The 27738-nt window shown below is 41.5% G+C and overlaps 1 protein-coding gene across 1 annotated transcript; it reads left to right on the forward strand.

Moving 5' to 3' along the window:
• Positions 1-255: 255 nt before the first annotated feature.
• Positions 256-27702, forward strand: FTSJ3 (FtsJ RNA 2'-O-methyltransferase 3). Its single transcript, XM_007429178.4, has 21 exons — positions 256-517; positions 1374-1479; positions 3725-3771; positions 4891-4970; positions 6116-6215; positions 11578-11772; positions 12287-12402; positions 12642-12746; positions 12925-13025; positions 13250-13330; positions 13675-13830; positions 15126-15261; positions 16346-16548; positions 17426-17543; positions 17839-17932; positions 19318-19471; positions 21402-21484; positions 21600-21702; positions 22129-22312; positions 22719-22813; positions 24093-27702. Exons 1-21 carry the CDS (start codon positions 451-453, stop codon positions 24286-24288), a joined length of 2520 nt encoding a protein of 839 aa, XP_007429240.1. The 5' UTR covers positions 256-450; the 3' UTR covers positions 24289-27702.
• Positions 27703-27738: the final 36 nt, after the last annotated feature.

Below are 27738 nucleotides of genomic sequence, written 5' to 3' on the forward strand. Positions count from 1 at the left end.
AACTTCTAAAAAGACATCTCTCAGTTTTCCTTTTAAGAAAAATCTACTGCGTGTTGCAGATGTGCGGAAGCACAAGCCAGACCCGTTGACGGTCTTTTGGTACCAAATCTGGAGGATTCCTAATTTTTTTACATTGCAAAAAAAAAAAAAATCTGGAAGAAGACCAATGCACTTTCGATTTTTTTGCGACCTGGTGCCGAGAGAAACATGATTGGGCATTTTATATATTCACGTATTTCCTTCCTGTTGCTTTGGAAGAGGAAAGGAAAAGGGCTACCGCCACACCCAAGATGGCCGAAAAGCTGTGGACGGACGTCTGGCCGGAAACAAGGAAGAGGAAGAACTAGGAGGTGGGAGAAGGGTCATAGTAGGTTCTGCGCACGTGTGAGTCTCGCGCCGGGGCCTCAGTTTCTGAGTAGAAGTTGTTGCGGCCGCTGATTCTTGGTCAAGATGGGCAAGAAGGGGAAAGTAGGAAAGAGCCGAAGAGACAAGTTTTATCACCTGGCCAAAGAGACAGGTGAGAAAATGGGGGCGTTTAATGCATTTTGTTCTTTCTCGGTTTATTATTCTTCGCATCAACTTTAGAGAGTTTTGTCGCCAGAAGGAGACAAAAATATATTTCTCTGCCCATATAAAGCTATTGTAAATTGTTATTCAAGTGAAAGGAATAGTCACCCTGAGTACTGTCTATTCACTAAATTTAGTGAAGGAGTCAATGAGGTTAAGAGCTTGGGGACCCCTGCTTTAGAGCTAGTCCATTCAATATTACTGCCTAGTATTGATACTGCCTCCCAAATAAATTCATATAAATGCTTTACCTGGTCAACTTTAAGCACTTTTTGGATCATGGTGGTCTGAATCATGGAATTATGATGGATTCTTTCTTTCCTTGGAGTGCTGTCACTGCTCATTTATTAATTTATTTGATTTTTATCCTGCCTTTTATTTAGGAGCTCAAGGCTGCATATGTAGTGCTCCCTCTTCCTTCTTCCCATTTCTTTCCATTCTTTCCATTTCTTTCCATTCTTTCCCCAGCAACAAACCTGTGAGATAGGTTGGGTTGAGAGAGAGAGAGAGGGTGGCCCCAAATTACCCAGTGAACTTCTTTGACTGAGGATAGACTAGAATCTGAGTCTTCCTGCTCATAGTCTGAGCTTAACCACTATACCACTACTGTGGGATCAGTGCTGGGCAGGACCTTTTAATGGGCAAGCATTGACTGTGTTTCTAACATGATGAATTAATTTTGAAATTCTGTTTTGGACTCCTTAAAGCTCACAGCACACAGTGTTCAAATTGCTGGGGTAGAGTTAGAAGCTCATAGGTATTGTTGGAACCATGCCTGATGTTGTTGATCCATCTTCCTTTTCCAGGATTCCGCTCCCGTTCTTCTTTTAAGTTGATCCAGTTGAACCGCAAATTCCAATTCCTCCCAAAGTCACGGGCCCTGCTGGATCTATGTGCTGCTCCTGGAGGATGGTTAGTGTCCAGTTCAAGTGTATGTGGGTATTCTTATAGAGGGTTATAGCACTCCTACTCTTGATGCACATAGACTATACATTATTGATAATACTTTAAACAATCCTCTTATTAATACATTCTCTTTATCCAATGAAGAGTTCAACATATGGTGAAAATTTGGCCATCTGCAGGAACAGATTCTGAATATACCAGGGCAATATTAGTGCAGATTTTTTTTTTCTTAAGTGCTCCAAATGCTTTGGAAGTGGGTCAACAGGATTGAGGCAGGCTTAATGGATAACCCACATGTGTGCTCCCAGTCCATCAGTATGGCAAAATAGCCAGATCATACTCAAATGCATGATCATGATACCTGGGAATAGCAATCTCCTGCTTTCCTCTATCATTCTGAGTAGGAAAAATGAGGGTGAGGGCTGGTCCCTGTTTTGTTGAATCTTTCAAAGCAATGAGAAGTCTCACTGCTTTGAGGAAAAAAAACTATGTTAGTACAGTAGTACCTCAGGTTACGAACACCTCTGTTAACGAACTTTTCGGGTTACGACCAGCTTCGGCCGCAAAAATTTACCTCGCTTTGCGAACTCCGCCTCAGGGTACGAATAGGATACGCGGCCATTTTCCCTCCCGTGACACGGTCCGCAGCCATTTTTCTGCCCCTGACACGTGGTCCGCGGCCATTTTTCCGCCCCTGACACGTGGTCTGCGGCCATTTTCCGCCCCTGACACGTGGTCCACAACCATTTTTCCGCCCCTGACACGTGGTCCGCGGCCATTTTTCTGCCCCTGACACGTCGTCTGTGGCCATTTTTCCGCCCCTGACACGTGGTCCGCGGCCATTTTTCCGCCCCGGACATGTGGTCGTAGGGAGGGGGACTCTCCCTCCAAGCAATAGCCGCCTCCCTGTCCTCCACGCCAGAACGGATTAACGGTAATTACGTTGAACCTTATGGGAAAATTTGCTTCGGGTTGCGACCAATTCGGGGTGCGACCAGAGTCATGGAACGAATTAAGTTCGTAAACCGAGGTTCCACTGTAATCACAATTGCTAACATATCTTACACAAATATAGACAGAGAAAGAGGGAAGGTTGGTTCTAGATTTAGTCTTATTTAGAATACAACTATTGAAATTAGTGAGACATAAATTAATCATGATAAAAGAAATGTTGATTCCAGTGGAGGTACAGTACTATAAATATGATTAAATATGGATCCAATAATTGGGAAAAACGGATCCTTCAAACATATACAATTAACACTTTGGGAAGATTTCCAAGATTTTAGGTTATTAAATATTAGGGCTCTGGTTAATTTTTCATGTTTTAAGAATATATGAGGTGATATGCCAGATCAAACCAAACATAAATCTAGCTTGTCTCTGCAGAGCAGCCAGCAGGTGCTTTTGGGAAGCCAGTATGAATACGGTGACACTTTCTGCTCATGCTGCTGCAACTGGCATTCAGGGACATAGTGCCTCTGATTTTGGAGGCAACACACAGCCTTTAATAGCTTTATGGTCCTCCATGGATTTTTTTAATGCCGTTTTCAAACGTTCTTGAGTTGGTGCCCATTATTCCCTTTTGTGATCATCATTTCCATATTTTAACTAAGTGTAGAAAAAAAGCATTTATTTTCGTTAACTGATCCTGGATGCTTCTTGTATGAGAGGGGAAGAAAAATTCTTCCTTTGCATTTTATCCACACCATAATGAGTTCTGATTAGAAAACTATTTCCTTTCTTTATAAGTGAAATCTAATTTGGCATATAATCTCCACTGTGTTCTGAGCATTTCCAGGTTTTAGTGTTTCATTGGTCCATGCTTCGTTGAAAAGAAAGGTTCAGATTTTCTCTGATTCTGCCCTTTCAATATAAAACATTAATTTGCCTGTGGCCTCTGGTTTGCAAAGATTTTTAAGATATTCTTAAAACAGATCCATAAAATAGGCCATAATTTAAATTTCTGTATTACAAATATGGAGATGGGGTAGTGTAGTATAATTTGTCTAATAACATTTGTAGTGAGATTTGAATTAAGAATTTCATAGACCACAGCTCATTCACTTTAAGCAGTAGTTGCATGTTGTTCTGTTGACATTTAAAGAATCTGTTCTGGAATGAGACTAGATGATTTTGGATTTCATATGATAAAAATCTGTTGTTACTTACAACAAGTGGTAAATTCATTCTCACTTTTCCAATATTGTTGACTGATATCTGCATCTGATTCTGTTTGTTCTGTCTGCAGGCTGCAGGTTGCCTCAAAATTTATGCCGGTGTCCAGTCTTATTATTGGTGAGTAACCTGGATGGAGGCGTGATCTGGAGCAAAAAAATAAAAGAACCAGTGGCTTCGGGTTTTGTGTTTTCTGCCATGATCCACAGATGCCTCCACCAGAATGAAGACATGAGTCCCAGTGCCAGTGCCAATGAGTTGGTTTCCACTGGCATGCTAACAAGCAGAAGTGCAGCAAAAGCAAGAAGAAGAATATCATGATTATGTGCAAAGAAGGATAGTGATATAGCATTTTAGAACATTCAAAACACTGAGGGTGGGCAAATCTGTAGCTGAAGGATCCATACTTAAAACATAATCTGATTGCTGCAGCCATAGGGAGCAATGGTACAATGTGGTGACATCCCCAGAGGGTTAGGGGCGAGACTAAAAAGTTCAGTTCATTTTTGTGGGAGGAGTTAGCATGTGAGGGAAAGGTCAACTTAAATTTGATGCATTAAGCCTAGCAGTAAGTTAATGCACTTGTTTTAAGCCAGTTTGTGTGTGCTTTTTTTTAAAGGTATTGCCAAAAATCAGTGACTACAGCCAAATTTTAGCAAGACAACCTTGAGGGAATCCAAAATGTGGGGGTTGCATGGGTTCTGTGGGACACTGGTTGTTGTCACCGATGTCTAGTATCTTGTGTACTTCATACAGTCTCTTAATGTAATAATAGCCAGGAAATTTGGACAACATTTATTGGCTTAACTCTCTTTGGAACAAGCCAGAACAGGAATTATGTGTTTATGCTGAGTAGACAAAAATAAAGCTCCCAAAGCAGCATAGTATTTTGTGGGTAATACTGTAAATAAAGTGCAGCTTGGTGCTCACTTTAAGTTTCAGGAAACAGAGTTAGAAAGACTTTGGCAGGAATCCTGAGAACCACTGCCAACCATAGTAAACAGCAGAGATCTGCATGCACTGATGGTGGTCTTATTATTACTATTATTTCGATGTATAAATTAAAAACAAAATAAAACTCAAGGTGCTACATAACATTTAAAACATTACAAGGACATGTGACCAAATCAAAAGTAGCAGGGTGGATTTCAGGAAGAGGACAGGGAAATGACAGCTTTGGTGGTTTTGCTTTGTCTTTTTTGCTGCTTTATCTCTTTTCTCCCTTCTTCTCATCTTTAGGGGTTGATCTGGTTCCCATCAAGCCCATTCCTAATGTGGTAACGCTGCAGGAAGACATCACCACTGAGAAGTGTCGCCAGGTAATTATTTTGTACGGTTCCCAGATGCAGCTGCCTAAACAGCTGCTAGTTTTGGCTTCTGCTTCCCCTGCACTCGCCAGCTTTATTTACAGGTTTTCATCAAACAAGCATTGTCACGGAGAAAATCTGTGTGGTCGCTAGGAGTCAAAAATGATTTTGCAATAGGTTCTTTTTTAAACTGTATCCAATTAGATTGAACCAGACTCAAAAGACCCACAAAAGCACTGGACCCTGGATAGGTGTTTTTTTATAGTTCCCTATAAGGGTTGGAGAGATGTTTTATTTTGGGGGGGGGGAAGCAAGATACAAAAGTGAAATGTGAAACTTACAAATCTAAATGTGAGTGCTTCTATTTCCTCTATTCTCTATTCTACTGTATTAATAGCAATAGAATATAGAATAGGTGATAGAGGATAGAAGAAATAGAAGCATGCACATTTCTATATTACTATGCTACACTCTATAGTATTACCGTTATATAGCAATGTTTTCTTCTCACAAATCCTATTCTGCCTTAATTCCTCTCTCTGGGCTTTCTTCTGCTTTTTTCTTCTGTGTTTCTGGCCAGCATGTAGAGTACTTGAACCTTTCCACATTGTGCTTTGCCTTGCTGTTCCTGTATACTTCTTTTTCCTCTGGACCATCTACTCCCTTTGAAGGAAAAGCTCGCTCCTTCATTCAGCTGCTTTACTCTGTTTGCCAGTGGCTGCAGAGCTTCAAAACACACTTCTCTTCCCACACCTGTTCCAAGGTTGCAGCTTTATTAGCAAGTCTGCCGTGCTGAAGCCAGGGAAAAGGTTCAGATTGGAGGGGAAGAAGGCAGCACAGGTGCCTGCAATTTTTCTAAGCAGCTTCTCTTCCATAGACTTGATGGCATGTAACCAATAAGCAAGAAAACAAAATCCTAGTAGACTTTATGTTGTTAAAATATTAGTACTGTAAAAACTGTATAATCTAAGACCTCAGAAGAAAATTTTAAATATTAATTTTAAAAGCAGGCTAAAAGATCTCCTCTCTCCCTTGCATTGTCTTCACCTGCCACAAGGTGGTAGTGGTTTACCACTGATGTTATCAGAGGTATCTTAACACAGAGCTGTAGGATTTACTCATTCCTATGAGGTTACTTGAACTGTCTTTCTCCCCAGGCCTTGCGCAAGGAGCTGAAGACATGGAAAGTGGATGTTGTGCTGAACGATGGGGCTCCCAATGTGGGTGCCAGTTGGGTACATGATGCCTTTGCTCAAGGTATGGGACCCTTTTCTGTTGGTGATGGAGAGTGGAGGAGGAAAAGAAGAAAACAGCTACCTTGCCACTCTTTTAGGGCTTTGTAATGCGGAATAGAGACTGAGCAACATACCCTGAACTTTATTCTGTGTTTTACAGTGGACTATCTTGTGCATCCAATCCAAAGTTTGATACAAGAGCAATACTAAGTTGCATGTAGACACAATATGCCTGGTAGCCCAGTATTTATGTTGGTAGCATGCTACCCATGGGCTACATTTAGCTCCCCATTGTTCAAAGATCGTGCTGTTGAAATTTGGCATTGCGGTTTCAGTTTTTTGCCTGTTTGCTTAGGGATTTAAAAGATGGGAATGAATGAGACTTAAACCTCCACCCACAAAAATTAGCTGAGTCAACTGTGCCCCTTCTAGTGGCTTTACCTGCCAGCTTCTTGTGCTCCTCAAAAGGATTGGGAGGCTTTGTTGCAGTTTCTGGCCAAGCCCAGCTAAAGCAGTGTCACCGTTACAGCCTCTACACCAGAGAAGAGGATATTCAGACATAGCCTTAAGTCATGCAATGCATGACTTAAGTTGCTTCTCTGCTCCTTGGTTGCAACCCTGAGGAGTTTTTGTATAGTTTGGTGATATTGTAGAATAACAGTTCTGAAACTTTTTGGTCTCAGGATTTCTTAGTGTTTATAAAAATTACTGAGAACCCCAAAGAGCTTTTGTTTATGAAGGTTATATCTACTGATATTTATCCTAGAAATTAAAACAGATATTCTTAAAATATTTATTAATTCATTTAAAAATAACAATACAGGTAGTCCTTGAGTTATGACCATTCGTTCAGCAACCTTTGAAGTTACGGCAGTGCTGAACGAAGGGACTTATGACTGGTCCCTGAAATTACGGCTGTTGCAGCGCCCCCACGGTCTCATGAACAAAATTTGGGCACTTGGCAGCCCACCTGCATGTACGACCGTAGGGGCACTTAAACTCCCCCCTCTCCCCCCCCACCTACACCCTTTTGGCTCTCTGCTCCACCGCCCCTGCTGCCCTAGCTGACCTTTGCCGTCTTCTTGCTCCTGCTGCTGACTAAGCATGCCAGGCCTGGCCCTTCGTGAGGCAGCTGCTGACCACACAAGGCTTTATTCCCAAGGTCGCACATGGCAGTTTCCTCATGAGATCTGGGGAAGTTGGCCTCACATGGGCCAAGGTGGGCACACCTCAGCAGCAGTGGGAGGAAGAAGACGGCAAAGGTCAGCTGGGGTGGCAAAGTGCAGGGCGGCAGGGGCCTTGGAGTGCAGATGGCAAGGGCGACTGGGACTGGGCTCGGGTGGCTGGGTCTTTCCAGGGTGAGGCGGCTTTGCACCATGCTGCTGGGTTGAGCTGGGTCTGGGCTTTACACTGTGCTGCGGCTCATGAACTTTTTGCAGCTCCAGAGCTGCAGTGCACTGGGAAGCCTCTTTGCTTTGGGAAAGAATATGCTGTGTATTTTCTTTGCTTTTGGTGCATTGCAGCTCTGGGGCTGCAAAAAGCCCCTGAGCCGCAACACAATGTGAAACCCAGTCCCAGCCCGGCTTAGCAGCGTGGCACCGAGAGGCTTCCTGGCACACCATGGCTCTGGAGTGCAAAAAGCCCCTGAGCCGCACCATATTCTTTCCCACTGCTGCTGGGCTGGGCTGGGTTGGGGCTGGGCTTAGCACTGTGGCTCAGGGGCTTTTTGCAGCCCCAGAACCACGGTGCGCCAAGAAGGCCCTGAGCCATAGTGTATTCCTTCCCCAGTCTTCCTGAGCTCACATTGCAGTACTCCCTTCCACCAACTCGTGCACAGCCTGCGCTGGTCCTCCCAGGCCTTCCCCACCCCCCTGCAGCACCCCTGTGATCCTTACCTGGGACTCTCGCCTCTTCCCGCTTAGCAGCCCATGTGTCTTGGGGTTATGATGGCAACCGGGACTGCCCAGGATTGCCATTGCTAAGCAATGTGGTCATGTAACATCATGCTTTATGGCTGCATCACTTAGTGATGGAAATTCTGGTCCCAATTGTAGTCTTAAGTCGAGGACTACCTGTAAACCCATTACCTTATAACGTAAATGACATATTTTTATGAAAAATAACCATATTTTCCAAAAAATAATGAGAAGAATGGCAGTTTTACATTTTTGCAAATCTGTTTAATGTCTGGCTTAATAGTTGATCACTGAATTCTCATATCTATTTCTGCATTCAATCTGTTGCAGTATGTTGTTTTGGCTGAGGTATATGATGAAAATTCAGCCACACACAGAGACATACAGTAATTGGAAAAGGGAGTATTTTAACAGTCTTTTCACATAATTGTGGATATTCTTGAAAACACCAAATATCAAAACTTGAAAAGTGGTGGTTTCTTAAAGGTTAGTTGCAATGTGGAATGGGAATCCATATCAATGAACCTTTTGTACTGTGTTACATTAAAATCCATTGGTCTCTCTTGCATTTTGAATGGGTTTTTTTCCATGCATGATTTTGTAATCATCATGCATTAGTCATTTGGAAAATATTGGTTCACTGAGTTATGCAGAATTTCCAGATGTACATTTTGTTATGCAATATAGGTAGTCCTCACTTACTGACCACTTGTTCAGCGACCATTCAAAGTTATGATGGTGCTGAAAAAATTATGGCCAATTTATGACCATTTACCACCTTCCCAGTGTCCCTCAAACACGTGATCACCATTACAGTTAGTACATGTTGTCTTGTGCCTGACCTGTGGTTTTTTGTTTTCCCCTCTTGTAGAGCAGAGAGATTGGAGAGGAAGGGATTGCAAGAGAGTAAGCTGATTGCTCTTTGAAAGCAATGCGATTGCGCTGGCAACCCAGGGCTGGGAGTTGCAAGCACACTATGCAAACAGCTTATAGTACTCTCTTGAAATTTCTTCCTCTCCAATCTCTCCACTCTGTTGCGGGGGGGGGGGGAGAAGTGATTTCTGTAGGCACTTTCTCCTTTGCCTGACCCTTCGCTCCCCCCTCATAGAGCAGAGAGGTTGGAGAGGAAAGGATTTCAAGAGAGTAAGCTGTTCTTTACATCAAAAGCAATGTGATCATACCTGCAGGGGGAAAGGGTCAGGCAAAGGAGAGCTTGCCTACAGAAATCGCTTGCTTTTTTTCTTCCTCCCCTCCCCTGCAGAGTGGCGAAATTGCAGAGAAAGGGATTTCAAGAGAATAAGCTGTTTGCGTAGTATGTGGCATGATTGCATTGCTTTTGATGTGTACAAGACAGTAAGCAGGCACTCAAGCATTCCAAAAGGCGGGGGAGTGATTAGGGGGCAAACAAAAGCCAAAGGCGTGAGTAGTCTTGTCTCTTTCCAGCCTTGTCTCTTTCCAGCCGGAAAGCATAGTCATGGTCACATGATTTCCTACTTAGCGACTGCTTCACTTAGCAGCGGGGCTGCTGGTCCCAATTAGGGTTGTTAAGTGAGGACTACCTGTATCAAAAAAATCACATCTGTTAATATCATCAGCAATCTCATCAGAGAAGTCTTTTAAGTATTGGGAACCTGTCAGGCTCACAGCGATGTATACAAGCTTTCCAAAATTCTGATTTTTGCTTGAAAGCTTGAATGTTATCATTGGCAACACATACTGTCAGTTGTTTTCCTTGAAATGACAGGTTTATTCATTCATGTACAAGAAAACGTCTGCCGGATACCCAAGTCTGAATAACCATAATTCGTCAGTTGTTCTTTCAAGTAAAAATGGTGTTTTGTGAAAAAAGTTTAGCTCGCAATGCAAACAAACAAATGCTTTCCCTCCAGACACCAACTGTACTTCAGTATGCAGAAGAAGTGCTTTATGCATACTTTGCATTTCGTCACACAGAATATTAAAAAGATGTGTACTCAAGATTTAATAAAATTAATGTTACTGCTTCATCAAGGATGTTCTTAAGTGATACTACCATTTTTTTTACTGTGAGTGCATGGCAGTGAAGAATACAGTGACTGCTAGTACAGTGTGGTGCCATTGCCTTGATTTGCACTAAGGCCCCAGCAGTTTTACCCCACTGTACACTCATGAGAAAATGAGAGTGAAAAAGTAAATAACATCTTAGTGTTATTATAAAAATTGTTTTGATCTCCTGGACCCCCTGAAAGAGTCTCAAGGACAAAGACAAATTAAATTTCCTAAAGTATTCTGTATAATTTGTGTTACATAAGCAAGGCTAGTCTGCATGTATAAAGGCAAAATTACTTAAGCAAATATGCTAATAGAGCCAACCAAGCTGGGCTAAACTGAGTATGCAGCATAGTCTAAAATAAATGATTTCAGCCTGAGCTGATCACTATAGCCCAGCTAGGTGGCAGCACCTAGATGTCCTTGGCTGATCTCAAAAAGCTAAGTAGAGTAAATGGGTTTGTGTTCGGATGGGAGACCCTCAGGGAAGTACCATGGCTATGTCTTAGACTAGGAAGTCGAAATAATGTCCTGGTAGCAAATCTATTCCAGTCAAACCCAACTCAAAGGAGGTTTTTCTTTTTGGCACACCATGTGGACCAAGATTGAAGCTTGCAAAGTAATGAGCAATTTTGGCTAAATGATTTAGAACATTTTCCTAAGCCTGGGTTCTTCTCTAAATGCAAATTGTTAGCTGAACAACAACATTTAACAGCCTTGACTTAATAGACTTTGCCTGAACAAATAGGGATGATGGGGGTGCCCTGCACCAGAACTGCAAGGCAGCAGCCCAGGCAGGAGTGCTCTGTCTCCCCACTGGCCAGCTGCCACTCAACAACATGGTCTGTATCCTTAACAGCTCCAGCAGTGGTGTCGCCTGCTTTCTCCCTCTACCACCCTTCTTGATTGCCCCGATAGCAGCAAGAAACATAAAGCCTGGGTGTTTGGGGGCTTGAAAAAAACCATTTGTCATTTAACTGACATTTTGCTTTAATGGATACAATAGTCCATTAAACTGATTTTGCTTCCTCATTTCTAGTAAGAACCCCAAAATCTTAGCCAACCCCCAATTCTAATTCTGAAGAACAAAGAATGAATTGTTGAGGAAACATTAGAGTTACTGGAAACCAAGAAGGTTAAATCATTTTCCTTCTCTTGATCTTAATCATGTAGAGAAAGTGGAATGGGTTTCTGTCCTCTGTTGAGGCTCTTTAGGAAAAGGGGGATATAAACTGCAGCAGACAAGCATTTTGCCATCCTTATAACCATTCTGTAAAGTGGTAGGTGAGTTTTATTATCTCCATCCTGAGATGATGGCATTGGAATGAATGTAGAGCTGGTGGCAGCTTGGAGTGAATTGCAAGTTCAGAGGCTTGTCTTACTTTTCCCTGGCTTTGTTCCCTTCCTTTTCTTTCCTCTCCGTGTCATCTCTCCTGCCAGCCAGCCTTACACTGTCAGCCCTGAAACTGGCCTGTGATTTCTTGTCCAAGGGTGGCTGGTTCATCACCAAGGTTTTCCGTTCCCGAGATTACCAGCCCCTTCTGTGGATCTTCCAGCAGCTCTTCCATAAAGTGCAAGCCACCAAGCCACAAGCCTCACGTAATGAGTCGGCGGAGATCTTTGTGGTCTGCCAGGGTGAGTGCTAGAGTGGGGGGAAAGGGAATGGGTTGCCAACCAGGTGCCAGATGAGTATGGTTGAAGGGAGTCTGAGCAGGCAATTAATAGATTTTTGGCAAATCCAGCATGATACAACATTTGGGGTTTGCTTTGTTATCTGCAAGTAGTGCTGCAGGATATACAAAGGCTGCTGATGGACAGGGGATCTGCTGCTGCCTCTGTGTGGCCAAAACATCTGCAGCCTGCAGAAGGGTGTGGCAAGTCACCACTTCTGACCATTCTAGTATGGTAGAACTATCCTGTAAATAATTCTGCTAATTCATTCCCCAAATTCTCTGAAGCATGGCTTGAAGGCATGTGATGTCACCTCTGTAGAAACAAAGTAGGTTTTGATGAAGTCAGTGCCTGGTTGGGAGGCTGCCTAGGGTCTTCATACATGTTATCTTGAGCCTCAGAATGAGAAAAAAATATATCATTTTAATCAACAGTGGCTTGCTTGGTTATGAATGTCTTTGCTCTCATCTCTCTTTAGGTTACTTGGCTCCAGATAAAATTGACAATAAATTCTTTGACCCCAAGTTTGCCTTCAAAGAAGTGGAGGTACAGGCCAAGTCTGTGAGTGAACTGGTATCCCAGAAGAAGCCAAAGGTCAGTATGGAGAACATTGCTTTTTCTCCAACAGTAGCTATGAGGGAGCTCCTGATGATAGAAAATGGTCTTAGCCAACCACTCTGAGAAGGGTATTCATTATAGGTGGAAATGATGATTGAAGGGTGGGAAGATTTGGTGTTTAGACTATAGAGAATTACGTTGAAAGAGATGGCTCTTCCTTGAGACCACATTTTATACACCTGTTTTCCTCTTTGTTTTACTTGTGTTTCAAACAGGCAGAAGGATATGAAGATGGAGCCACAGTTCTTTATAACCGCTGCACTCTGACGGACTTTCTAAAAGCTTCCAATCCAGTGGACTTCCTGGCCAAGGCCAGTGAGGTAAGGATTGAGCAGCAGAAATGGAAACTTTTAGAGTGTGGGATGGAAGGGCTGGACTTTGGACATTGTTGGGTTATCAAGATGTCACAATGGTAGGAAACAGAGAACTCTGATTAGGGTGAAGTAGCAGTGAAAGCAACTCTCCCATTGTTTTTCTGCTCCGTGCCTTGTCTCTTAGATTGTCTTTGACAATGAAGAGTTGGAACACCATAGTGCAACCACTGAGGAAATGCGCCATTGTTGTCAAGACATCCGTGTTCTTGGACGTAAGGAACTCCGGTATGGGCATTGACTTAAATTATAAGAATGGGATGTAGGAAGCTAAAGAGGCATAAAGTCCATTCTCGTGTCCTAGCTATAATCATCTGAATATCCCAATACATGCTAGTTCATGCCAGTCATTCCCCAATCCACTGAACCAATTAAGTATCTTACTTGTGAGGTTTATCTGAGACACAAGAATGGTAAGTGTAGAGTCTCACTGCCTTCTTCCCCTTGCTTAGGGCCCTGCTGAATTGGAGAACAAAACTGAGGCGGTTTCTGGTGAAGAAGTTGAAAGAACAAGCGAAGGAAATAGATATCAGGTAAGTGAACTTAACCCAGTCCTGGGAGGTTAGCTTGGAGTTTACTGGTGGCAAAACAGGGGAATCATCTTGATTTGATGGGTCTTCCTGCCTGGCTGCAGCTATTCCACCAGCCTATGGCTGAGGGAGAGATAAAAGGCAGGGCCATTTTATTTAGTTTGCTAAGATAGCATTCCTTTGGTTTCTTTCCTCCTCAACTAGTTTTCTGTTTGTTCCTTGTCTCATTTTGACTGTAAATCTCAGTGAAGGGACTGCTTTGCTTTTACTGAAGTAAATATCAATAAAGCGTTTTCAGCTTTATTATTATTCTATAATAAAGATGTTGTCTTTTTCACCATTTCCAGTTTAAGTTCTGGTGAGGAAGAAGAAGGAGAGGAAGAAGTGCAGCCCAAGCAGACAGCTCCAGAAATCCAAGATGGAGAAGAAGAAGAAAAAGAGGCTGAAGAATTGGAGTTACAACTTGCTCAGCTCAAAGCCCAGGAGATGGCTGAACTAAAGAGGTGAGTTTGGAGAAAGCTTGTAATTTTGTAATTACCATTTCTATGCCTATGCCATTTTGTAATAACCATTTCTATGCCTCCTAACAAATGACTGCAATAAGGAATCCAGCTTTGTATAAGAACGTCAGAGGAAGCTTGGGAAATATGTTAATTGCACGTTTAAGCTTGTTTAGGTATTATAGCTTGACCCAGAACTCAGACCAATTTTCTCAACTTAGAAACTGTCATATGTTGGAGTATAAATCTAGACATCCCAGTTGGGGAAAGGTAGTCTTAAATGTTTTTTGGATTTGCGAGGATGTTAAGACTGCTTGCCTCTTATAGCCCCATATTGGAGATCTGAGTCTGGAGCAACATGTTTGTAAAGCTATCACAAGCAAGGGTGACAGGGTGGAAATTGTGGGCATCATCACAGTAGTTTGAGAACTAGAATCTTGAAAAGTCTTTTTTTTTTTTGGTCCTCTCATTATTCCTGTCTTTAGTATGGAGATATGAAAAACACCAGGAAACTGGGGAGAAGTTTTGTTGTGTTTTGAAGTGTTTTCCCACTCCTCCAACTTAATTTTTCCAAGAGTTGACATTTTGGAGAACACTGGAAATCCTGTGAAATATGTTCTGCTTTAGAATTTGTGAAAAGCTTCTTAGAGTAAGATTTCCCTAATTCAAAATGTATAGCCTGCCGATTCATACATTTTGCTCAAATTAAGATGAGTTATATATGAAAAAAGCGGGATAAAATCTAATCATCATCATCATAGATCAAGGGTGGTGGAACTCAAGATGGGGTTGGTAGGATCTCCTGATCTGGTTTACAATCTCCTTTTCTCACAACCTCTTTCCCTGTGTAGCAGTTAGGCTGCTTTCATATTCTAGGTTACTCTTTCTTCTTTAAGATTTATGGAATTGGGAAGATGAAGAAATTTGGGCTGAGTGGGTTGGGGAGACAGCCTTTCCTCTCTCTTTCTCTTCTTTTCATGAGCATGCACATACTATACATACACCCCATATATATTTTCCTACTTTCTTGTGTTCTGTGACCGTTCACAGTATTGAGAATTCTGCACAGTTTTAGTGCAGAATGGAGCTATTTTGATCCCTCTTTGAGGATAATACTTTCTTCAGAGCTCTGATGGTTTGCCCTGAGCACCGATTTCCAAACCTCAGGGTTCTTTTAATATTATTTTCCCCCACCCTTTGTTTCTGACCACACTTCATCCTCAGATCAGATTATAATGCAGAGCGGCCTCATGTGATGCACTTCAAGTTGTTACAATCTTTTTCTTCATCATCACCAGGAAAAAACGTAAAATTCTACGTGAGCGCAGGCGCCAACGAGAACGTGTTGAACTGAAGATGGATCTTCCTGGTGTTTCTGTTGCAGATGATGGGGACACAGGGATGTTCTCTCTGCGGGCGGTTGGCAAAAACCAGGTAATAGAAAAGATTTGAGAACATGCCAGTTGTGTAGGAGGTGACACTGGCTCAATCTAAATCAGGGTGAATGGCCTGTAGCTGTCATGTGTTGTTCATAATCACTCAGTCTTTCCTATTGAGGCACACATAATCCAGCTCTGTCAACTTGTTATGCTCCACAGCTCATGAATGGCAAGGAGCAGGCATCTTGAGATTGAGCCTTGATTAATGGTTGGGAGTTTATGTGGGAAACACATTGACACACCATTCAGTGAGAAAATAACCACCAAGGAATTGGGAATGAGTGAGTAATCTGCACTAAATGACAAGGCAGCACACAAAGATTATGTTGTTAATGCTCTCACTATAGTTCATATAGCCAACTTTTGCTTAAGCACTTTCACCCCACGTACACCTTTCCTCCCCCACTACTGCCGACTGAAACCATCCATGAAGGAAGAAATGAAGCCAGTGTAAAATAGTGCCCCTATTCCCAAACTTCACAGGTGATCCAGTAAGGTACCATGATTAATGGTATCAGAACCACCAGGAAGTCTAAAAGAACCAGGAGAGGTGCACTACCCTCATCAAGGTCCTAATGCAGGTCATCCAGGAGAATGAACAATGCTATCTCAAGTTGCAAACATTTCTGCCCTTTTATATATTTTTATTTAAGGGCAAGTGTTTTAATTAGGCATGAAGCTTTTCAAGTATCTGTATGACACTGAGCCTGGTTTTGGCAAAAAGAAAAAAAACCTTTAACCTTAAGAGGATAACATCATCCCATTTCCATCAGGGCAGCTCACCTTGCCATACAAACACAAGTATGTGCTCTAACAGGTTTTAGCAGAATTAAACAAAAATTCTTTCCACCACTCCCAGCCCCCAAATGGTTAGAAAAAGTCCATGCCCACATACTCAGCATACCCTCAGCTACCTTGCATCATCACCCAACCCACTATGGCTCTTGGTGTCCAAAAAGTATTTTATTTGTCTCCACCAACTTCATTTAAATCATCACAGAGAATGTCATCGGAAGGATTAATCTGTGTGATCATACCTGCCATCCCTCCCCCCACCCTCCACCCCTGTTTGCTTTCAGCTGCTGCATGAGTTGGTCCAGGGTGACATGGCAGCTGCAGATGCTTTTGTGGCATCATCCGGCAACGCTGACAGTGATCTCTCTCTCTCGGAAGAAGGGGGCTCTGAGGATGATGTCTCTGTGGCCAGTGAGTTGGATGATGAGGAGATGGCAGAGGTTGAGGAGCGGGCTAGACAACTGAAGCAGGCCCGCGTCCCAGAAAGGTAAGCAAAGGTGCCAGGGAATTGGTTCTAGTGTGGTGGCTGATTTGTGGCGGAGATTGGCTCTATGCAAGTGGCCTTTTCCTGGAAACTATGTTAACACCTTTCCCACACAGAAGAATTGGAAGTCAGTCCTAGTACAATATATCATGTAACTGACACTGGGGAGGGGGAGAGAGCTGTGCATCTGGGGAAGCGATGGTGGATTCAGTATGTGCATGCACACCTAATGATTCATAGGAACCCACCCATCCCATTTCCTCAAATTAGCTGGGAAGGTCCAGTTGTCTTAACTATGCTGCTGTTTCATGGGAGTTTGATTGTTGATTGTTTTCATTGCTTTTGCATACCACTTTGGGTTCTTTTCAGAGGAAGACTGCATCATCATCATCATCATCATCATCATCATCTAATGGTTGTAGTAGTAGTAGTGTGCTAGTAGTAGTAATATTAGCAATAGTGTTATTTAAAAAGCATACCCTGATCCTAGAAGATCCAGGCTTTCTTTATTTCTGCCCCCCCCCCCCAAAATCAATGTAGTAATACAGGAATTTTGAAAGGCTCAGGTGAAGAGAATATTGGTCTGCTCAGTACTGACAGGGTTGATTCACGATATCTCTCCAAGATTTCAAGCATGGATCTCTTCCATTCCTATCTGGACATGGTGGGGATTGAACCAAGGACTGGCTGCATGCAGATTAGATGGGTGTAAGAGGAGCAGAGACTAATCCAGTTATTCCTCAATAAGTAATTAAGGTGGGATTTCATTAAGAGCAGTTCCTGGATTTTGCTGGCATTGGCTGAAATATGCCTTTATGACCATATAGGTTAGGTTGGAGTGTGTCTGTGCTTTTCTGGAGCTCTGTTTTATCTGTTTCAGAGTTGCCTCTGAAGAAGAGATGGAGGAAGAGGATGCTGAAGGAGGAAACCCTCTGTTAGTGCCACTGGAGGACAAGGAAGAGTGTGAGCAGCATCGGATGAGCTTATGGTTTGGCAAGGTGAGTAGGCACTCTTTGCCTAAGAGTGTAATGCACCCTTCCCCAGCGTGGTCATCGCTAAGAATTCTGGAAATGGAAAGTCACACAGGTAGAGAGCACTCAAATTGGGAAAAGTTGCCACAGCAGTATTTTCCATTACATGTCCCCCAGTGGTCTGAAGTGCCATTCTTATGGCATTACGTGAGACTGTTGCTTTAAAACTACTGAAATGCCAGGGGTTCACAAAGTGACATGCTGAATAGCAACCAGTATTTCCAGAGATGATCTAAATTAGTTTTGTGTTTCCTTGGTTTAGGAGGCTTTTGCTGAAATTGATGATGATGCTGACGAAGCGCTAGAGATCGGGCAGGCACAAGTTCTGTCCCAGAACCGGGGAGAACTCACACCAGGTAAAATCATATTTGATTCTGCGGGACTAAGTTGGATGAAAATATGGGATTGGGGTGGACTGGATATGCACCCAACACCTCTTTGAGGTAACTTGGATGAAACTGGAGCATTTGGGGGGCTATCTCTACTTGTCCCATATCTTTCTTCCCTGGTAATAATTATACATGACTATGTAATGTCATTGCATATGAATTAGCTGCAATTCAAAGTAATCCCCAAAGCCCAATTGAGATTAGGTTGGGAAGTTTGAACTGCAAAAATGAATGTCCTGCAGTGGCTAAACGTTAAGAGAAAGAGGACGTAAGACGGCTTCTTCATTGGCCTTTGTTTCTGTATGTGGAATTTTACAGATGTTATTGTTTCACACGCCTTCTAGGCTCTTTGGGCGTTGCTATATCATGCTTTGCATATCATTAAATTAAATATAATAGCAGTAGTAAATTTGTGTGGTGTTGAATTCCAGGTCACTTAAAATAAGTATCTTGGAGAGAGGATCGCTGCCTACATTGCATTTTTAAAGGAAAAGAACAGAAACAAGGTAGCAGCTCAGCTGAGAATGGATCTTGCCTTGACATTACAATATTGAGGGCTATTTATTTAACTTACTACTTTAGGAAGCTCAGAATGTGATAAGATATTCTCCTTCAACCTGGTGCCTTCCTGCCATGTTGGATCTTGCACATGTTGGACATTGTCCTGTACTATCTGGGCATGATGCGAGTTTGTTTTGTTGATTGCAAATCCTACTCTGCTTTTCATTCAAAGTAATCTCCAAAGCAGGGCACTGTTAACCCAAACCAGTAAAACCACGCAAAATTCCAAATGTTAAAATCCTAACTCAGAACCATGAAAACCTAAGTTCAGTCTAAATCTTGGGCCAACAGGCAGGTCTTTCTTGCTCCTGGAAGCTAACTGTCCTTGGCACCAACTGTAATGAGAGAGAGAGAGAGTTAGAATTCTATAATCAGGGTATTTATTTTAGGACACATCAGGAGGGCATCGTGGTGGGAGGAAGTGTAAAGGTATATCTTTATTTGTTCAGAATAGTGTAGCAACCTTAGGCATTGCTTTTGGTGCTGTAGTTAGGATCATGCCCAAGTATGTTACCTTCTAATTCAAAAAGTAGTGCGAAGTAGTGTAATTAGAATTGCCTTCTAATTCAAAAGTAGGCTCAGGCAACTGGTTTTTTTCCTTTGTTGCCCTGCCACCTTCTCCTTTAGCAGTAGTTAACATTTTATGTCTGGCATCCATGTTTCTGTGAATTTTGATGCTGTATCTTTTTTCATCTCCTTCATAAATCTGAGTGCCAAAGAATCTGGGGTAATGAGTAGAAGGAAACAAGGGAGGATTTTTCACTAATTTAAATGTTTTAAATCCTTTTAAGTCTCGAAGAGTGGCAGGAGGCAAAAGAAACTGCTACAACGTGGAACTGTGCCCGAATCAATGAGCAAGGAAGGTCTTGAACCTGAAGGAACTAAAGATTCATCTGAAGGGGAGGCCTCTGAGGGAGAGGACAGTGACAGCAGCGATGAAGACAGGTTAAGTCATCCGAGACTGAATGCATGTGTTGCATTAAGCTGTCATATGTTTTTTATCATCATCATCATCATCATTATCATCATCATTATTTAATAATATAATTATATTATAATAATTATAATAATCATATAATAAGAATTATTAAGGTAGCATCTGAGAATATAAGGACTTCCTAACAGGATGGTTTTTTGTAAAATTAGGGTGCTCAGGTCCAATATATTCAAAATTTCCAAATATCGAGGAAGTTCTTTAGGTATTGCTCCAAGGGCTCCAGTCATGATTGGTATAACAACGGATTTATTTTTCGACAAGCGTTCAACTTCGATCTGCAATCAGCTTCGATGATCATGATGATGATTATTTTGGCTTAGTTTCTTGAGTAAATCTGTCCACTCTGATATATAAATTATGGTTTATGGCTTAGTTAGTGCATGAACTCCTCCAGGTATAGATTGTTCAGTAAATTATGGCTAAAGCCATTGTTCAGTACAGTAGATAACCCAGGCTTGTTCTGTTCATTTCCTGAGCTTTCTCTGTTGCATTTGAGATGGGAGGGTGAGGGGATTGGTATTGCATTTTGGGAGGCCCTTCTATCCTTTCCCTCTTCGAATTCTCTTCAAAGTAGAACGAGAAACATGACCTTTATCTATGTAGTTTGCTTTTGGCTGAAAGTGAATAAACAGCCTTTGAAAAATAGGAAACCCTAAATTGTTTCTGTGCAGCAAAACCAGTTCCCAATGTTCTGTGAATTTTTAGCACAGAGATGGGTGATCTTCAACCATCAACTCTGAGCTAGTATGGCCAATAGTATCTGCAGTTGTAGAAGTTTCTCACGCTTGCTTTAACTCAGGGAGAAGCTATGTCATTTTTTCCTGTGCTGCAGTCCTAAACATCTCCCCTCCCCACTGCTTTTCTCACAAATGCAGCCCACAGGAAAGCTGTCCCAGTAAGTGGCAGAGGAAGTCTTTCTGTCTCAAACATGGAATATGGGACAAAGACTTACCCTTCCCTTAACACACAATACAGTTCTGACCCTAGTCTCATCTCCTTTCTCCCCAATCCCTGGGCTTCCTTTATTTTTAGAAGAAAGAAACCAGTCCCTAATTTGATCTAGGGTAAAATTTCCTCCAAACATGGGAACCCATCCATTCTGAACACAGTCAAGGGTGATCACTAAATCTGTTGCTAAAAAGAATAAATGTATTTGTATTGTTTTGCTGATAAGGTAGAGATCTGTTTTTTCCGCATTACAAAATATTTGCCCCAGTTTTAAAGGAGGTCATGATATTTGTCTAGGAAGGCATTTTGACATTGCTTTCGTTGAACGTCTCAACTGTTTCTAATATATTGCAACCTTATTATGCAGTTAAATTAGTTTCTTTAAACAAATGATTTGCCATTTATAAGCTAAACATATGAGAATAAGCTTGCTCTGAGGGGAGAAAAAAGCTATCAGATTTGCTTTAGTTTTAGGGACAAATGAATTATATAAGGAAATGTTGATATTAATTTCTTAAAGCTTCTTTTAACATTTGACATAAACTTGGCCTGTGCTTCCCCCAATGGCCTCATTTCAATATACTACTACATGAATTTACTAGAAATTTAAGCCAGTCATCATAGGACTTTTCATGCTGGCATCAAATTAATTTGCCAGCAATTCATTTTTTAAATACTAGCTGCATGAATGATGAATGTCAATTTTTTTAGTATCCATATTTTCAGATCTGCACTATTACAAGCAACTTTCATCTATGTATGGCCAGCAGTGAGTAAGTCTATATTTGAAATGCAAATTTCAGCTTCTGTGACACCTCAGTAAATTTTGAGGGGTGGGTAGTGCATCTGAAGTGGCTTTCCTCATTTCACCTAATGGGATGTGAGAGAGGAGATGGTCCTTCAACTCCACCCTGTGTTTCTGCATTTCAGGTTGCTGTCAGCCTCACAGGCAGGAATGAAGCATCTCCAAGAGAGCCGAAGTGGTATTGAGGTGGTCCCCATTATAGATCCAGGTAAGCAGCAAAAGGAGAAATGAAGAACAATTGCATCTCATCTGTTTCTGCTTTTCTAAGAACAGGGCTGGGATGCTGGTCCAGAATACTGACTGCAACTTTTATCTCTCTCCAGTGAAGCGAGCTCGGGTTCTGGACCCTGAAGGACTGGCATTAGGAGCAGTCATTGCCACCTCCCGTAAGGCCAAGAGAGACTTGATTGATGGCTCTTTCAGCAGGTGATTTGAAAGTACAGGAGCACTAGCAAACACAGCTGGAAAAAAGAGTGTTGAGTAGAGGAAGAGGATAGGCCACAGATGAATGAGGTGTGCTGAAAAAGTTTGCTGAATGCCAGTTAGACCTATGTAGCAAAGAGCAATTGTTTTATGGGGGTTTCATGCACAGTGAAATCAGCAAGTTGAAAAGTACTGATGTTCTCCAAGTCTGGGAAAGGTGAAGAGTTTTGTGCTGACTGCTGTGGCCCTTGCCCTCCCCCCTGTCAGAAGACAAGCATTCAAAAAGCAAACACCATTTTCTTTCTTCACCTGTACAAAAGTAAAATGTGCACCCATTTTTTACTAAAATGGAGAGAGAGAAGCCTTGGCTACCTGATGTTTGGGGAGGGCTCCTCTGACTGGTCCCCTTATTCTTTTCCTGCTTCCCAGGTATACTTTCAATGAGGAGGAAGGGGAGCTACCTGAATGGTTTGTGCAGGAGGAGCAGCAGCACCGGCGCAAACCATTGCCTGTGGACCATCAATCTGTGGAGGAGTACCGCCAGCGCTGGCGTGAAATTAATGCTCGGCCTATCAAGAAAATAGCAGAAGCCAAGGCCCGCAAGAAACGGCGGGTAAGTGAGGCTGTATTCCCTTATAATTAACCAGATCTTATATAGTCTGGTTGCCTTATACCCAACCAGCATATAGTCTGGTTCACACATAATACTAAACTAGAATTTTAGCCATAGTTATTGACCACATTGCATTTCGTCATAATGGCTAAGTTCACAGAAGGCCAGAAGCAACCCAGCCACTTCATTGCTTAGCATTATGTATACACCAAACTTCTTTGTTCATCTTGATAAGTAGGGTTTTGTGGGCTTCGAGGAAAGACTTTCTTCTTTCTGTGCTGAGTGATTCTTTGAACTAAACGTACAAAGGATTGAGCCAGGTACAGACTCATACATACACCCACACACAGACACCTCCATGCTTTGGGGTCCTTTCCTGTAATGACTGCTCTTTCCTTCCCCTCAGATGTTGAAGAAACTAGAGCAGATGAAGAAGAAAGCAGAATCTGTGGTGAATACTGTAGACATCTCAGAGCGTGAAAAGGCTGCCCAGCTACGCAGGTGGGTTTTCCCCTTTCTCATAAGGTTCCTCCCCCACCCCCATGAATTCAGTGATTCCTAGAGGCAGCACCTTATCTCTTTTGTTTAAGGTTTTTGTGATCAGATAGCCTAAGGCTCCCTGAATTATATATTAGAGTTTCCCTCCTCTTTATGAGAAGTAGACATAGATTACACAAGATTTCAGGTGGCACAGAAGAAGCTTGGTTGACTTCATTCAGAGAATTGTATTTCAGTGAAAAGGGAAAGAATGCCTTGTTAATCAGTACCAGAGCAATCCTTTTGTAGGTCAGTTCAAAAGGCCACAAAATAGCGCACAGGTTTCTGAGTACACAGGAATCCATCCGTCAAGATGATAAACAAAACAAAATTACAGGAGGGAAGAATGAAGCTGCACTTAGTTTTAGATGGAATGTGGAAGTAGGTTGTCAGTGCTCAGGTTAGACTCTTATCTTATGTTGAGATAGTTACAGGTTTCTCCAGGACAAATAAGCAGTAGTCAGTCTTCCTTTAAAAAAAAAAGTTCAGCCACGAAAGGTCATGGTTTCCATCCTTAAGCAGAATCCACAGGTTCCTTGGTAGGTGAATAACAAAGTTAATTTGAGTTGCTTGGCCGAACAGTTACTTGAACCTGGGCTTCTGTCCTAGTTCAACATTGTAACTGCTATGCTACATTGACCTCTAAAACTTTTTGTGAGATTTCCACACAAATTAAAATCTGGTCCAATTTAGGACTGCTAGGCTTCAAAAGAGAAGAAATGAAGAAAATAAGAAGTAACACTTCTTTGAACCATTTCCTGGATCCCTGATAAGTTTGCCAACTACCTTTTGTGGAGTTACTGTCATCTGGTTTCCAGTTTTGGATAAAGACAGAGCCATGTTAACAGGGGTGGGCAACATATCAAGGGCTGCAATTCAGTCTCTTGATCTTCTGGAGAAGTCTATAGGAGAAGCAGCAGCAGCAAAAAGAAAGTATTTGTATCCTGTGGGGTGAAGGGTAAAAAGGAGAGCAGTTTGACACATAGAGATTTCCTCCTCCCATGCCTGTCCTTGTTTAAAGCAGGATGAATATGCTTCTGAAATTTGGCCTTTTTTGTCACCAAATTATATGGTAGTCCAATATAATAGATAGATACATAGATGGCCAGATGCAGTGACAAAAGAGAATGAGAAGAAAGTGGCTTGGACTGAGAGCACTGAAATCTGGGGGAACAGTTTTTCAGTTTGATGAGAGATTCTGAAGGGAAGAGTTTTATCTGATCTTTTTTTTCTCCTCTGACAGCATCTACAAGAAAGCAGGTTTAGGGAAAGAGAAAAGGCAGGTGACTTATGTTGTGGCCAAGAAGGGTGCAGGCCGGAAGGTTCGACGCCCTGCTGGAGTCAAGGGCCATTTCAAAGTGGTGGACAGACGTCTCAAGAAGGACATGAGAGCACAGAAACACAAGGAACAGAAACCAAGACGGAAAAGGCAAAAGTAAACTTGTCATAACCTAATGTTTTTGTGAATAGAGTGGGCTCTGTTGACTCCTTGAATACATTTGGATCTCAGAGGAATATTCTGGGACATATAACCACATAACCTTGAGCTCATTCAATGGGCTAGTCCTTGTCCAATAAACTGCTTTTATGCTATTCAGCCACTGATGATGTAAACTATGTAAAGATCAGGCATGTGACACTAGGATTTATCACCTAGACCACTTGTCCTTGAGGGCTGTCTTTTCTTCAAGGTTTTGTACTTATTTGTGTTTTATTAAACTTTTTTTTTCCTGCAAAAGTTATTTTTCAGACTGTTTTAAATTTTCTTGCCAAGAAAGAAAATAAAGTTTGCTGTAACTGAAGATTTCCCAGAAGTGTATGAAATAGTCAGGTGTTGCCCAAGTTCAAGAGGAGGCCAGTGGAATAAATGCAGAAAATCTTACTAGGTGTAGAGTGCAACATTACCTCTGCTTTAATTTAATTCTTAATTCTATGACCACTTTTATCTGTGATTTTGTTTTAGGGTGACATTTAACTTTACTGAACAGATAATTTAAGAAAAGTGTATCTTGCATACTCTAAGGCAATCTTCTTGTGGTCCTCAGTAGCAGATTTCTCAGGAATGTATAGGTAGGCCCAACCTGCCTTCAAATTCTTTTATGAGTCTTATGTTAGCAGAAAACAATAGAAATGTTTTTTGAAGTTAATATTTACTTCTTTACCTTCTTTAATCCAAAGATGCATAAGTACACATTGCATCAGCAAGTCCCAGAAGGTCTAAGATATTTTTGTTCTGTGTTTGGCTTCTCTCTTGGCCTGGCTGAGTGCTTAATGCTAAATTATGGCCATGTAAAGCAGACATCTTTCTGCAAGTTCTATTTCTGAGACCTCTTGAGAATGAAAAATGTCCTTCAGATATGGGTGATAATGCTATGGCTAAATAGAGATTTCACATTAAGCAAGCTTTTTTTTTTAAGCTTAGGAATTTTTGTTTGTTTCTGCACAGTGCCTCCCACAGTGTCCTCAACTAATGCTCTCCAGATGGGTTGGACTTCATTGTCCATGCTGGCTGGGGGGAATGTTTGTGATGGCTACGTTTTACGATCAGAAAGCACCAAGCACATCATTGCTTCAAGTTTCTTTATTTGTTAGTTTGATATTTTTAAAATGTACAAATAGCCTTGAAATAGAACTTCGGGTTTTTCCTATAATCTTTTCAATAGTTCTTATAATACAACTTTAAAAGATTACTACACACATAGCTTACCTTTCGCTTCTTGCATCTCTACCTACATGAAATAGCTAATACTCTTTTCTCTTTTTACGCATGTACACACTCTCTCTTTAGAGATATACACACACACACACTTTCTGTATGCAGATCTATGGTGAGAAAATTATTTAAGAGATGGGGAAGGCTCATTCTTCACTTCAATTGTTCCTAACATGAATGTCTACAGCTAAAATATAATAAATGTCTGAAACCAGAATTCACAAAACTGATATAAAATCAGCACAGAAGACTAAAAGTTTAATAGTTTTAAAGGATTATAAAAGGCATGTATAAAACAATCCATCACAGTTTGTTTACATATCACATTGTTCTCTAGTACAAATAAAAAATGAAGTACCACAAAATACTGATCGACAACTTCAAATATATCAAAATTTTAAGGGTAAAAAGGGGGTCAGTTTTTCTTTTTTATATCTTTAAACTGGACTTGGCCTGGACAGCACAGCAGAAGAGCCCTTAAATAGCCTTTCAGACAGAGGGTTTTCCTCTGTGAATTAAGAAATATGTTCTCTCTAAAATAATAACATCACCATCTCTGTATTAAGCCATTCATTTAGCACAGCAGAGGGCAACCTCCTAAAGGTGCTAAACCATTCTTTTTTACCTTCAGAGCCACTTCTCTCATTTATAAAAAATGGGCAAAAATGTTTTCCTGCCATTTTAAGGTATGAAAAATATACAGTAGAAACTATACTAACAAATAAACTTGAAGCAAATTTTAAAATAAAACTCTCCAAATTTCCCCAAAATCTAAGGGGAAAAACACATCTTGGTTCAGCCCACTTTATGGCTCATAGATGCCCACAAAGTTATATGCAGTTTCCAGCCAATCATAGGTTACCTACTCTTGTTTTAGCAGTTTATAATTTTAAAAAAGTCCTATTGTATGGACAGTGCCTTGCACAGGAAGGATATTCTGGGGATAGCACCATAATCCTAGGGCTCCCAGCTGGGTTTTTAAGCATTGAACTTTCTTTCATGGGGATATGATCTCCTGCATCAGCCTGGCATTCCATTGAATTTCTTATTAAACTAGCATTCTACAGTCTTGGTTCCCTGACATGAGTCTATGAATTGTAACTTTCAAATTACTATAGAAGTAATCATAAGGGTATTTTATTCATTTAATATAATTTAAATGAAACTGCATCAATTCCCATTTTGCTCCATACCCCACCTACTTTTTAGAACGTAGTCTGTACCACCTCACTTGAATGTCAGATTGGCCCTGAACCCAAGCTGCACATTTCTGCTCACTTTCAAAGGCTGTTCACTCCAAGGCTGTTCTAAAGGGAGAGCTTAAGAAGGGAGAGCAGAGGGATGCTGAAGTTGCCCATCAACAGTTGGTATCTTGATAGGATGTGCAAACCATGCAAATCTGGCAGCATTTCTTGCTCAAAATTTGACCATCCTAAAGCTGGGTATAAAGTGTGTATGGAGCCTTTACAGGAAGATCCCAATGCACGTAGTCCCAGTTGGTACAATCAGTACATCGTAAGGTCAGGTAGGGCAGTTTTGGATCTGCAAGCTTGGGATTCTGTGTGTTTAAACACATATAAGAAAACCTCAATTTGTAGACAGTCTAGATTGGTGAGGCTTTCGAAATGAGAAGCATTTGCTCTGTATCAGTAGAATGTTTTTCCTTTACTCAAACCCAAACTTTTCTATTATCTGCACCGTTTTGAAGAGGGCTGGACGCAATGCAGTATGAGTAGCTGCCCTGCAATGCTAATTGGAGTGATGTTATTCAAACACAATTTCTGAATATAGCAGGAAACTTCTCCTTTACCTGCAGTTTCATATCAGATACAATTCTAATTGCCAGCTCCATTTTGCTATTACTGTATCAACACTGCTAGTTCAAGACCTGCTTCTTAAGGAGAACTTGAATCACATGCAACATTGGGCAATATCCCGCTGTTACAAGGAAGAAAACTCCATACTTCATGTTCATATCTAGACACTTCCTTTAGATCACAGATAAGAAATCTTCTGATAATAAACACAAGAGTCTTAATTGCTAGGTTGGCCTTTTAAAAATGGTTCTTCTGTGCTATGTACTACCACCATGGATTACTTCTAGCCTCAGCCCCAGAACAGAGTTTTGGATATAATAGATCTCACACAGGCTGTATTCCATGTTGGCTTTTCCCTA

Source organism: Python bivittatus, unplaced genomic scaffold, assembly GCF_059951505.1.
Source record: "Python bivittatus isolate LINGU-HERP-01145 unplaced genomic scaffold, Pbiv_v1 ctg000410_np1212, whole genome shotgun sequence".
NCBI classification, from domain to species: Eukaryota; Metazoa; Chordata; class Lepidosauria; order Squamata; family Pythonidae; genus Python; species Python bivittatus.